Consider the following 14,552-nt stretch of genomic DNA (forward strand, 5'->3'; position numbering starts at 1 on the left):
TCGCAGGAATGCGGGTAGAGAATCGCCTGTGGTTTCTGTACGTGAATTTGGGGAAGCGATAGACCTTGTAGTTCGGAGTCAGACGGTCCAAAAATTTTCCGAAAAGTATTCCGGGTCTGTGTGTTCAAATTTTATTTTGCAGTTAATTTCTTGAGTCTCGAAGTTTCATCGTCACTCGAACACAATAGAAGAGTTATGCGAATGAGAAGTGTAAGGATTTGAGGTTAGAAATCTCTTTTGTCCCACCTCGCGTTTTGCAACATTAATTGCGGCCGTTTCCCGAATGAGAGCTTGGTTTTTTTCACCTTGTTATTAGCCGAGAGACTGACGAAGAGATTTGCACCCTTAAGTTTTTACGTGAGTAGGCATTACGCTCCTTTTCGAACGGAGAGAAAAACGCGAAATAAAAATGGCGCAAAAAAACTCCTTATCGTTTTATCGCTTTCAGCTGAGCGATCTTCCCTCAACGGTTGGTGCAATTCACGCGTTTTCGATAGAATTTACATGGCATGCGTAATATGATATTCATGCATAAACATGGAAACGGCATGAGTCTGAACTCTGAGCGAAGCATCGTCTTGGCTCCGGAATCGTTCAACCTTATTTGACCGGCTGAATCGCGCACGGAGGAATTTAATAGCGCAGCGTGATAAATAAAAATTCTTCCCGGTAAACTGCGGCTGCAAAATCCATCGGTGGGATTCGTTTCGCACTACAAGATCTTCTGCACGCATCCGCAACGTGGACGTAAACGTTACGCGTTTTTATTGGTTAGTATTCCAAGTTTTGCGCGATATTCGCAGTGGTGTTATACCGACGCAGCATAAAACCCTGTGTGTCTACTCGTACCGCTTTGCATAACACTTCACTCCGTCTGTCGAGAGAATAAATTCGTAAGTACGTGATTATATACGAGAAAATTGATTCGGGCCACGTGGAGATAGGAAATTTTCTGAAACGCATCAAATTTCACCGTTGTGGGTGAGACATATTCCGCTTGAATCGTCCCGGCTTTTCCGCAGGTAGACCTTCGTGCTATCTCAATTAACACAAAGCAGTGGTAAATTAAATACTTGTAAACGTCGCGGCTGGTATAACAATAATCTTCTCTTCATCAACGAAAATCCACTTTCTATGGAAATGTGTACTCACGTAACGAGAAATGTAATTCAACTGCAGTTCCAAGTCATTACATTCCTCGAGTAAAAAGCAACGTGGTCCGATTATAAAATTTATTAATTTCGTATTTCCTCCTGCAGGGATTGCTGTTTGTATAAATTAATTCATTCGAGTAAACAAAGTTTTCGATTGTTGGACCGAGATGATAATTTCTCTCAAAACACTTTCAATCCAAACGTTACATACCTACAGAAATTACTTTTGCATTTCTCTTTAATAACGCAAAAATTGCAAAATGTATTCCGGCAACTGTACACGCGTTTTCTTGACGACGAGTCGAATAGAATTTGTATCCATGTATCAAAATTTGCGTATACGATCTGATGCTAACGTTATTACCGTACATATGTACGTGCGGAGAGGTTCTGCATATGCATACGGCAGCCCCTCGAGGGGTTCGTGAGGCTCTGAAGGCGGAATTTGAAGGGTTCCAAGGAGCGCGTGTTAAGCCATAATAATACGGTTTCCGTTACAGCGAGGGAGTTGAACTGCTTATAAGAACCTTGACGAAAGGGAATAGATGAGGACCGTCCGCGAAACGAAACTGATCCCTTTGTCCTGAAGTAAATGAAATGAAAAATAAAAAAAAAGAAAATAGAAAACAGTGCTTTCGATGCAAGTAACGGGTTGTACAGCACTTCGCAGGCTTCCGACCGTGGGATCGATAATATTTATGGATCCTTCGCAGTGATTTCGGGTAATTCATAAGTGTGTACGTATAACGCACGGCATCGATTTCCTGTGGGGGGGGGGGATTTTTCCATCGGGGTGACAGGGGGGCTAATCGTGAGAATATCGAAGTGCGGTTGGAGTGTGTAGCCGAGCTTTAGGAAGCAGAAATTATTGGGAAAAGGGCTTGCGTATAGCGTATATTCCATCATAGGCACCCTTGGCTCCCTCGCGTCTCGACCGACGAATCAGCAGATCCTCGAGAAAAGGCGCGATATTACCGGGAGATTCAGGCTCGGTGAAATATTCATGGAACACGTGTATACCCGGTAACTCGATCACTCCTCACCGTACGCGTTGCGTTAGCATGATTCATTTCGGAACCGCGCGAGTTTCCGAATTTTCCACTTTCGGCTGGATCCGTACCTCAGAAGGTTCTGGTGTGAATCGTCTGATCGTCCGGCTTTCTGGACATGTTTACTACGCTTCAAGGGAGCTTACGCCTTTGCCTACCAACTTCTCGGTCGACTCGTTCGACAGAGGAAAAAATGCAGAACCGAACGATGATGGTTAGCCAAGAAGTTGCGGTCGTGCGGAATGAGGGAAAAAATTCGCGACCCGTTTGCTAACGGAAGGATGACGAACTTTGATCAGGGAATACCGGTGACAGATTGAGTTTCCAAGCTGACGTACAAGCGACGCCTCTCGAGGGAACGAACATCAGCTTTCAAGAGGGCGGACAATTTGATCCCCGAGCTCATACTTTTCCCCAATAAAGATTAGCTTGTTGGTCGCGAGGAGAGGGGCGATCATCAGACGGCAAAGATCTCTTGGCGAAAACTCGAAGTATCGCGTCAATTTGTTATGCGGAATTAGATCTGCTAGTTCATTAATTCTGCACCGGCTGCTTGCCAGTTAATTGAGAGACCGATGTCTTTGTTAGCGCGTAATGAATTACCTTCAGCGTCGACCCTTCTGGTAGAAATGAGCGGTATCGTTGAAACTGCCTGGATGTTTCTGGCTCGCGTGCCTGTCAGATTAAGTGAAACATTCACAGAGAACGAATTTCCGTACCTACGAAGACGAAGCTTCTCTTTTTTTTTTATCCAGGAGTTCCGTAAGAGGATTGTCTTCTGGCTCCTTGGCTCTAGTTATGCCTCCAGCGCCAGACGTGACACGATAAAGGGGCCAATGATCTCCGCCCGACTCTCTCTACTATCTCATTTCGAACATTTTCGCGAGAAATAAGATCTGAGAAACTGACTCATATTTCTCTTCAACAAGCTGCGCCGACGCCACAGGTGGTAGATCAAAACGCAGGGTGTACATGTATAAGTGTGGAACACGAGTCAAGAAATTTTGCTGAGGAAATGTTTTTTCGCCACAGGAACACTGAATTCTTCTTCAATATTTCATTTCTGATTATAGTGGATACCTAAGAGAATAAGAGGGTACAGTGTTGGCGCCCCGACGTGTGTTTGTGTGTGAAAATGTAATCAAGATATGTCCGTGACCGACAAGAAAGTTATCCCAGGTCGATCTCTCCAATTTTGGTCTAGTACACACATGTTTTGGCGCATCGAAAACTAAGCGTCCCGTATTTTTGTTTTATAGGCCACGAAACAGTTTGAGGGGATGGAAACGAGGGAGATTTTCCCAAGGATGGGCATCCATCGAAATGATTTCTTGATGTATTTAAACGAAACCAACGCTGAAACGTTTCATTCATTAATAGAACCATTTCAGCGTTGGTTTCATTTAAATCTTTGGCGGTCGGTTTTACCCCCTTGGAATGTTTTATGGCCCATTAAAAAAAAAATACTTGTCGCTTAGTTTTCGATTTACTACAACATGTATGAACTATTAGGTACAAAGTCAGAAAGATCGTCCTGCGATACCTTCTTTGTAAATAGTGACTATATCTTAAGGTGTCTAAAAGTAAACATTCGTCAAAACTTTGTCTGCGGCTCCTCAGGATTCGTCGACACTTTCCATACAGACAATTGGAAAACGAAATCATAACTCGACGACCCGCTCGACGTGCTCACCTTTCATTTGTGCCTTGGTGATGGTGCTCCTCGGCCCCTTTTCATGGTGGCTCTTGGTGGCGGAGGCGGAACGTTGCGGTGTGGCGGGTAGTGCGAAGAGGAGGTTGGCCGGAAGTCTTGTTGCGCCCGACGGTGTGCTCGGTGTGTTCGAGGTGGGGAAGCTCACGTTACCCGGAACCGTCGTCACAGGAACCGGAAGCGGCAGTGGTAGGGCATAACTGTCCAAAGTTTCCTCCGGCGACGCGATCTGCATCGACGATGACGATATCATTGGTAATTTTGATGGTCCGCCCGCCACTTCGTCCCCCGCACTGCCGCCGACCACTCCGCTGGTTTGCCGCGTCTGAAAAATCGGGGAATTTCTCTTTCAAAATGTCTCTTCAATTTTCCGATTCGAGATACGAATTCTCGTTGAATTCCGCCGGTCCTTGAACACTTTTCGTTACACCTATAATACCTGAAATCGATTTGATTATTCCGTGAGGGACGGAATTGATCGACGTAGTCAACTGTGAGAGCGTTTACCGCAAGAAAAAAAACCTTTGACGTGAAATAATTGGGTTTCAGCCTGTCTGATATTTTTATTCCTACTTTCTGGATCGTTGTAAATTGTTTGGAGGGGAACCCCAAACATCCTTGTACCTACGCAACAATATATATCCGGTATAAAACGAAACGACGGAGGAGGCAATCGAGCGATACTTTAGGCGGTTCTCAAAGAGGGTGGGAAAAGTCCGGAACGATTCGAGCTGAGACCCTAAACGAAATTACTATTGGCTTGAGGAAGTTGCCGGTATTGGCCACTTCTCCCTCTGAGGTCCTGCTTTTCCTGGTCACATGTGACCGATTGAGACTCGATCGTTCCCTAAGTGCGTTGTATAACACGCCTGCGACTCGTGAAGGGTGCCTTTATGGACTCTTTTGAATACGAAAAGGACCAATCGATTTCTCGACAGCGAATTGACGTGTGTTCGATAAAATAAATGCCCCGCGAACTCGACAAAAACAGAAAGATGAAGAAAATGAATGAGTTTGCTGATAAAATTTCGGGGAACCTGGGATAATGAGAGCCTGCGGGTAATGAGAGCAGTGTAAAAATGGATTTTTCCAATGATCGTATTTTTGCTATTATATAATATAAATTATGAGTTTCATTAACAATTTACTTTAGTAGCCTCTCATTCCCCCACGCCCCCCTGCCCAAAAGTTTTGCTGTAATGTATGTATATATTTCCGAATCAAATTTCCGAAGAAAATTTTTCATTCCGATTAATTGACTTTCTGAAATAGGTCAATCGTCAAAAATATGATTGTATTTTTGGGTGTAAGTTTAAATTTTTGTTAGAATTCTGTCATACAAACAGCAGCAAAGATATTGCTTTAAGAATTTTTTTCGAGTAGATCGTAGGTGCACGAAATGGCGAGGCCATTAGGAAGTGGCTTTCTTATTTGGTTAACAAGCTAAGAGACGGACTTGAGTTCAGGGAAAATTTTTTTCTGTTCGGTATTCCGTAGCGACTTTTCCGAGCAATTTACTGCCGCCTGAGTGAATCTAGTTATCGTTTTTTCGTGACCTAAAAATCGAGCGAACTTTCTAATAGAAGTAGCATTGACTTTGTTGCTCTAACAGCGAATCACCAATAATCAAATTTCCCGATCGCTGTCGGTCACGGAGGTGAGAAAAAAGGTCTGGTCACGCGAAAATTGATCTTCGTTGCTTAAAGGGTGAAAGGATCAATTTCGTCGATTCAATGGAGGCAATTTTCGCGAGCAAAATGCAAGCTTTCGCATGCCGGTTAAGCAGAAGAAACGAGCTCAATATGAGGGCTGCGAATCCGTTCGATGGAATTCCTTTTATACCCGTCGTGTAAGCTGCACCCAGCATGAAAACGCGATACAGAGATTTGCCCGGTGGAGAAACCGAGCTTTTTTGCCATCGCCACGGCTTCCAGCCGCCTTGCCTTCTTTTATTCTTTCGAAATAATAGTAGCATAAACTTTTCGCCGCAGACGTGCTTTTGTGTGTCCACTGTAACGGTCCGAAATTGATCGAATCAGTCTCACGTTGGCACACGGCGAGTGTGGATGACGAGTATCTTCCACTCGGAGAGAAGGAAACTCGGATATAGCCGAACGACGGGGGCGTAATGACTTGATCAGTTTCCTGCAGTGCGGAGAAATCCTCCTCCCCCTGTGTTCATTTCACCTTTATACCTTTATGCAGAAGCATCCGGGTTCCAGGTTCGATACAAATTTACTTTGTTTCCTCCTCTCAGTTCGCCGATATATAGCTGCAGAGATGGCTGATCGAAGATTCTATCCCGTGATGCTAATACAAGATCAAATTTCGCTTCATCGTCCACGTCAGTCGTTGCACGGGGATTCCGGCGAATAAACCGAGCGAGATACCTAAAAGATCGAGCTTTGTATAAAAGAAAACGGTAGAATTGGCACAATTCTGCGACAGGGTGTACAGAGTTGTTTTTTCATTGATTTTCTTTTGCAATAGAAGGTCACAGATGCGTTTCGACAAGTCAGTGATTCAGAGAACAGGTAAAATGAATGTTTCTATTAGCTTGCAATATTCTTCGAATAGCTTGCAATATCTTTCAACGACCTTCGACAAGTATCTTGCACCTTTGAAGCATCCGCACAGTCTGTCTCATGGATGGCGGTATTCTTCCATTGGCAGAGTTTCGAAATTTCGCGTGTCACTTCGCATTTTATCATTGTGCTCGGCCGAATATCGAGATCGGCAGGATCCAATTCTGATCCGTTTGTTCTTCAGATGCCAAAAACATTCGTGTTTTGATATGCGGATCAAATTCAAATACGCCAGGCTCAAACTTCACGATGTATAAATGCAGATATAATAATAACAACGCTGATACTTTAGGAATATTTCAACGGAATAAGCGTCGAGCAGCATGGCCGGAGTTTCCTCGCTGTTATTTTGCAAACAATGTTCATTCCCAGACACATCCTTTTTTACGCACCAATTCGGGCGTTTAGGGAATAAAAATTACCTCTAAAATATAACCTGGAAAATCGATTTTGTTCAATTTCTGGGTAACAACGTGATAGTTTTTGTTAAAACTCATGTACTACATCATCGATTAAGTAAAATCGGTGAAACGCACTTGGGGTACTTTCATCATGAGTGCGGAAAAATTCAACCCTTCGAACTAGAATTTTCAAGTAAAGGAAAGTGCCGATAAACGGCACGGACAATTTAGCCCGGGGTAAGATCGAATTTAATCCCGGCGGGATGCAAACTTTCTCGAGGAATCCTGACCGAACCCGTCGGAAGCCGCTTGTCGCCGACGTGCCCTCAGCCAGCCACAGGTGGCAACGAAAGTCGCTGGTGTAAGATTTCCCACCCCCAGCATTTATAATTTCAAGACAAACGTTTAAACCTCGTAACTGTATTAGATTTCCGAAGCGTGTCGCTTAGCTGGGATTTTCCGGAACACATCGCTCGGGGGTTCAGAGGTACTGGATGAACGTAGATGGAATTCCCGGAATACGTTGTGCTTTTGGAATTGATCCAAGCACCGGGAATTTGCGGAATAGCTAACCAGTGAATTATGCGAGTCGAGCTGTTCTCTCGAGATAATACACGAAATTATAGGAATGCGCGTCATTAAACGATGGAGATGAAAAGTTGGCGCGATTTTCATGATTGACCGAGTCGAACGACCGTAAAGATGCAAATGAACGGTGTAACGGAACGGTGGCGAAAAACATTCTGGAACTCCGTACGATGGTACAGAAAATGACTCGAGGATAGTAAGGAGTATGCTAATATGCCACCCTTGAGGCGGTCCTGATGAACCGGATCAAGCTTGGAGCCTTCTAAATCTCGACGGGAATCACCGAGCAACAGTAACGTTCAAGCCGGAGGAAATATACCTGGCTATGTATTACAGCGCGGTGCTCATCGCAGGATAGCGCTGTTATTTGGCAGTGGAAATTGAGTTCATAACGGCTACGAGAGACCCTAAAACCCACGCAAACGATCAACTCGCCCTTTGAAACCGAGACCCGTAGTAAATGAAGGCTAATGAGGTAATGTCGTAATTATCTCCTAATTACCGACAGAATTGATTTTGCTTAGACGAATCCTCCTCCTTACCGTTTAACCAACGAAACGTCGTAATCTTTGGAATTTTGAGTAGCGCGATGCAGCGAGTATATGTATACAGCAATTAACGATGGATTGAGAAAGAGTTTCTAATTGGATGGACGAACAGACGAATTGCGGTAATAAAATTGAATACGACCGAACGTGTTTTGAAAATGGAATTCGCATTGCCGAACAAACAGGTATTATCGATTGGCGAAAAATGTGTGTGTGCGTGTGTGTGTGTGTCGAATGTTACGCATAAGATACTATTGGATGCGTGGAAAACAGCCGGGTGAATCGGACGTTAAGGTGGATAACGAGTATGGCGAGAATTATTGAATAATACATTCGCAACTTGATTATACTTGTTTTCATACAACCCAACCTAATCCTAACTCACAAACCCGTAAGCGACTTCGGACCTTTATTACCGTCATTAATCACAGCCCAATTGACTCCTCGGCAACGGTATATTACACGAATGAAATTACCGTGGGTCAAGAAGCGAAAAAGCGGAGTTTGAAGTTTCATATCCAAAGTGGAATTCACGAAATTGAATGAGGAGGGTAAAAAAGAGAAGAAAACAACCGTGAAATTGTGCACATATTTTCTCATGTCGCAAAAGAGTTTCGCATAATTCAGGAACGATTTACGCGGGCGGTAAAACTTTTTACGTTCAGCAGCGTGTGGTGGAAAATATATGAAAAATAATGCACCCTACACGCGACGAAGGAAATAACTGTTCGCAAACTCATTTTTTCCTGTACAAGAGAGTGTTGTAATATTTGGTGTGTTTTTAAACGTGCCTGTACAAGGAAATTCGGAGAATTTAGTAACCGCTTATCGCAATCCAAGCTTGCGGATTCCGGTAATCGAGACTATAACTCGAGTGGAAATTGAAAGCGTCAAATGTCGGACAGGTCGCGGTGAAAGCAAATATCGAAAAGCGGAGTGTCGGGTGTTTCCAGCAGGTGTGAAATATCGCAACGATTAGGAAAAGGTGGATATTGTGAGACGTAATTGGCCGCGATGTTATCGCCAATGACAACTTTGAACAGCAATGGCGGCTTAGCTGCACGACAGTAATTAGAACGTCCTCGGCACGCGAATATTCGCGTTGAATGTTGTTTGCATTTTAACAAAACTACCGCCTAGCGGGCGTCGTATCATTCAGGCAAACACGGACTCGCGTTTTTACCGTGAAAGCTTGCGGGTCGTTATCTCTTCCTCGCTCATGCCGCTTTAATGGACACTCATCCTTCCCGAGTAATCGCGTCCAGTCCGTTTATCGACCCGATCCTACCTCGCATTTTCTCCCATACGTTACAGGTATGCGTGCTCGTCAGACGTTACGACGTTTATGTTTACCTCGAAGCCGACTTGTGTCGTCCCTTCGAAGGCGTCGGAAACCGCAGTCGGGCCGCGGCCGTGACGCCGTGCGTCGCGACGCCAGCCCCTCTCGTCCGGTTTCTTCGATCTCGTAAGTTACGATTTTTACAAGTTGGAACAGTTTCGAGGGAATAAAGTTTACTGTAATGTCAATATGCGATCAGAGGACAAGTCGGTGAAGCTCCGAACTCTTTTAATTTACGATTGTTCGTATTCATACGAATTATTTCAACAATAAATGCAGGAAGATTCAATTTCTGAAAGAATTTTTATATTCTATTTTAACGTCTTTGTTATTTTATAAGCATATTTTTTTTTTATCATTTCTAATTATTTGAAATTTTGATATCAAAATTTGCGATGGTTTTGGAGGACACTCATTTTTTACACGATTAGAACCAGTGTCTAAAGACTTTTTGAGTAAAATCTGTTCGAACAGGAAGTAGCGTTATACTTGTTTTACGAACGTTTACCGATACTATAAATTTCATGTCCATTAAAAAAGTTTCACTGACGTGTGCTCTAAACGAAACGTAATTTATTTGGAACGAGTACTTCTGATTTGATTACATAATTCGTTGGCCTATAAACTGGAATTTACATCATCAGGTTCTTATTCGAATGAACCTTTCCTGATCTGGGTGTAACCGCAGCAATAATGGAAGCTAATTGTCTTTCTATTTGAAATTGCGAGATCAATTTTTCGCCATTGTTAGAGTAATGCAACATAACTTTTTCGTGGTTTCAAGGTTCAATTAAAAATACTCTTACTGTCAGATTGAATAAAAGACTTCCAATTTAGTGAACCCGTTGTATTAAACTTTAACTGAAACGAAAGGGACTCGATATAAACAAAGCGGATGTATAATTCTCATTTTGGGAGCAAAGTCACGACGTGGGATTCGTTTTAACGGAGTCGTCTGCTAAGATTTATCGGTTCGAAATCATGCCGCGAGTGATTAACCTTCGAGAGAGCGAATAGCCGTTGTTAACTTAATCGCATCAAATTTCCCATTACCTACTTCGGCGACCGTTTGCCTTATGCCCCCGAAACTTTTCGGCTTATGCCTCGTTCTCGGTAAGCCAGCTTCTGTTTTTTGCCTGCAGCGCTGCTACCTTGAGCCATCACTTGGAATCTTTATTGGGTTATATACTCATACTTTTGATGGTTCGGTGATGCTCCGGTTGTGAAAATCTGCGGATCCCACCCGGTGGCTTCTCTCCTCGAAAGGAAACCTCCGCTTTCTCGTCCCTCTCCCTTCAAAGAAGATCCGAAATCAATTTCACGCGCGTGGTTCATTGTTTCAAAGAAAGAAATGACCGGCTTTCGAAACAGTTCAATAATCCCGCTTCGCGGTTTTTCTGCAACTCGGCAAAAATTGCGGGCTGGTGAAATTTAACGCCAGTCGAGTTAGCGCGGATTAACATTAATCACAAGGTTAGCGTTACTTGGATCCTGCCTGGAACCTGGCCGTTCACGTTCTCTGAATATTTCACATCGCTCACGGACAATCTCTTCGAGCCATTCGATTACAAATCGTTCGAACGCGACGAGACGCCGAAGCTTCAAATTGATCACGATTTTTTACTCGATGTTACGTGACAAATATCTCACATAATATTGGCACGGATTTTGCTTTACCGTAGAGAATTTGATCGAGCGAATCAGCTCGCCTCGAATCAATCTGTGTTGTAAGCTCCTTTGCCTCGCAGAGCTGAAGCTCAATTTTTTCTTCATCTCAAATTTTCGTCCCAGGTTAATAGAGTCTGCGTCTTCGGAGTTTTGAATTTAGGTCTCCATTTTCACGGTTCGCGAGCTTTTCTCCTGCGGACAATGTTCATCTTGAAAGCTCGGTCCGGTCAATTTTTAAGAAAGTTTCAACAACACTCGCAACTAATCTTCGTCTCTTTACATGGATTTTTTTTCTTATACACCGTGGACTTTGTATATGCTTTCAAGGTCGAACCGCAAATTTTCTTTTTGTTATAATATTGTATACATGTATATACATATTACGTATATCAGTATAGATACTCGTTTCCTTTTTTCTTGCCGGGACACTTTTTACCGGAGTCAATGAAGCGCCGCATGCTAAAAATCTTCCTCTCCACATTTCTCATGGTCTTTTTTTCATTATCTTTACTCATCCTTGGAATATTTTTTGTCTTGATTTACACAGCTTTCCTTGGGCTACTAAAAATCCAGAGTTGATTATTTCGTTACGTCTACCTATATTTGATATAATGAGGGGATTACATGTCTCCTTTATTTCTTCGTCCCCTTTGTCTCTGACCCAGCTTTTTAGCGGCAATAAAACACTCCGAACTCTACTGGAGACCATTCAGCAATGTCGATTTTCGACGCTCAGAGTTCAACCGAGGATTCCTGTTAAATTGTCACTATGTTCGTTGGAGCTGATCTGGAATGGGGCGCGTCGTTTGAACTAGATTAAAACGACCTTCGTGCCCGAGAATCGCGTGCATTCTTTCACGGATCATTTCATCCGCCATCCACCTCCCTCGCATTGCTTCGCAGGATCGATCTTTCACCTGTTTCACGTTCGAAATTCGTCCGCAGAATACATGTATTTGTAACGAACGATTAATTAGGCCGCAAAACCACCCGCTAATTACTCGTGAAATATTCTATTAGTCTGACACAAAAGAAAGTTACTTCCGTATGTGCAAAGTTATACCCAGAATGTCATTCTGGATCCATGAAACTAACGGTGAAAATTCTCTCCTTTAACGGCCAGCGAAGAACACAAGATTTCCGACTTCGGCACCGTTCACCTTGCGATAAATTCTTCGAAAATTGGCGAACCGAGATCTACGTGGAAGCTGCTCTTCCGCTTATCTGGATTGGAGTGGTAACAACGCGAGATGCGCTGCCGCAAATGATTCCAATCCACCCAACAATGGACCGTAAGCTGACAACGAACCGATCGAGTTTTACTGCCTGCTCGGCGACTAGACAAAACTTCTACAGATGGCACATTCAACCCTTGTCGCTATTCAGCTGCGATTTTTCACTCGTGTACGTGAAATACACGATGATTCCTCAGTTTCGTAAAGCACAATGAGAGATCTCAGTTTCTGAAAAATTCTACAGCTCATCCAACGTTGACGCATATCTTTGTTGGGAAAGCTGCGATAGCGGAAACGCTAATGAAACGAATGTATTTTTCTTTGTGGCAATTAACCTGCAATTAACACGGGATATAAATTAGCTGCGTTACGATTCCGTCCACCACAATTTTTAACGATAGTAATACGGTATGAGAATTACTCTCTGATTATAATATTCGGAAATAAATGTGCGGTTTGTGTTATGACGATAATTAAATTGTACTTCGATTTTTTTTTTATGAAAACAGATATTCAACCGAGAGTTGGATGCGGAATTACGACGATTATCAATGGCTATAACATATAGTTTATTTCACCATAGGTACACGTAGAATTATATGTTTATCGAAACACGTAATAACTGCAAGAATTTACGGATGCTGAGTTAATTACATTTCCAAAATTGTTATATTGATTCACCAAGCGTCAGGCAGGCACTGAATATGATCGGTTTACTATCTGTTATTGGATTTTTACGAGTAGCCAAAGGTTGCTTCTGTATTGTCCAGCTGCGGAGCGGATATGAGCCCATCTGTTCATAATTACGAACTAATCATTAGCTGTTGGGTTTCGATGTGGTCAATGTTGACGAACACGAATGACGGGTTGAGTTTGATTGTTGTTCATGTTAGTCACGTTATTATAGCGTTTTCGTGATTGGTGTTTGTGATTTGCAAACTTAATGTTAGAGGGGAGAAAACCGAGTGTTTAAATGAATATTCCCGCAATTGATTTCGCGCGTTATGTATTAACTTTTGGGGATTAGAAATAAGACAAGTCATGGGTGTCTATATTCTCGATGTTGCCTGAATGTTATACTTATAAGTGTCTGTGTGTTACGGAGTTGAATTGTTAATCGTTTGATGCAGTTAGAAATTTTGCCAAAACTCATTTTAGTGTTGCCCAAATTACACGCAAATACTGTAAACATTTTTCCTCACGAATCGATAATGCAGCATAATAAATATTATCTAGACTTATCTGTAATCAACCAGTAATTTAATCGAGCGTGTAACTTTTCGCAGTCGTCTATATTAGATACGTAGCTTCCGAGTGCGAGGATAGTATGTATTTGGAAAATTGATAATAAAATATATAGCGTGTGGTTTGAAAGTTTTTAATTTTATTACCCTCCGGCACTTATTGTAAGTGCAAATAATAAAGAAAGAGAGAAAAGAAATCAATTCCTTGGCTGCTTCAAGAGATACTAAAAACGACGATCGCTGGTATAAAGTAAGAACAGAAGTTACGGAGGGCTATCATACCCACTTACATCTACAGACACCCCGAAGAATCAAGTTAACCGAAGTCGATATTGGATTAAATTCGTACCGAGCGAACCAATCCGAAAAGTCAACATGAAAAATTTTATAGTATACGAATTTTACGATCGTATACTTCATCACGACTGGTATCAGAGCGAATGTATTATTTGTTTACAATAATGTTTTTGTAGAGGACTTTTTCAATGGCTTCGGGTCCATTTCAATCCTCGACCATCAATTTTGCTCTTGGTATGATATAAATTTTATACAATATGTTCCTGTTAAAAAAGAAGGCAATCCTCGTTGTCAACTTGTCAGATTCGAATCATAATCCGTTATCAATCTCAATCCCAACGGCAAAATATGAAACAATCGCACAATCATTGATCCATCATATTCAATAGATCGGAAAATTTCTGAGTGCAACTTCACTGATCGATCTTGTATAGAGGATTCTCAAAATCTCCAAATGTAATGTTATTCGGCATGGGGGTAAATTTTTGCGCTGCGAATTGTTCCATTGTTCCATATTACTACATCTCTTTAAATTCTCGAAAGCCGTGCAATTGGCGTCGATATTTTAATAGGTCATAGCGTAAGCCCCGTCACCCTTCGAAGAAGAAGAATAGGTCAGATTCGGAGGTCAAGGCCAAATAGATGTGCCTTGCCGAATAGCCGTTCCTTGTTGCACGTATCATAGAATTCAAGCAAACGTAGAATCCGAAGGCAACGACAATCCTTAGTCTTC

The 14,552-nt window shown here is 42.5% G+C and overlaps 1 protein-coding gene and 1 long non-coding RNA gene across 4 annotated transcripts in view; one reads left to right on the forward strand and one right to left on the reverse strand.

Moving 5' to 3' along the window:
* The window catches only part of LOC124214505 (calmodulin), a 79,844-nt gene that overhangs the window by 32,400 nt on the left and 32,892 nt on the right, over window positions 1-14,552 (reverse strand). For all 3 annotated transcript variants that reach the window (XM_046616825.2, XM_046616823.2, XM_046616824.2), the window contains one exon: window positions 3,897-4,239. In XM_046616825.2, the coding sequence (XP_046472781.1) occupies window positions 3,897-4,167 (271 nt within the window). In that variant the 5' untranslated portion in view covers window positions 4,168-4,239. The remainder of the gene's footprint in view (window positions 1-3,896; window positions 4,240-14,552) is intronic.
* Window positions 9,274-13,652, forward strand: LOC124214506 (uncharacterized). Its single transcript, XR_006882131.2, has 2 exons — window positions 9,274-9,501; window positions 12,167-13,652. It is a non-coding gene; the product is annotated as an uncharacterized lncRNA (long non-coding RNA).

This window comes from Neodiprion pinetum, chromosome 3, assembly GCF_021155775.2.
Source record: "Neodiprion pinetum isolate iyNeoPine1 chromosome 3, iyNeoPine1.2, whole genome shotgun sequence".
NCBI lineage: Eukaryota > Metazoa > Arthropoda > Insecta > Hymenoptera > Diprionidae > Neodiprion > Neodiprion pinetum.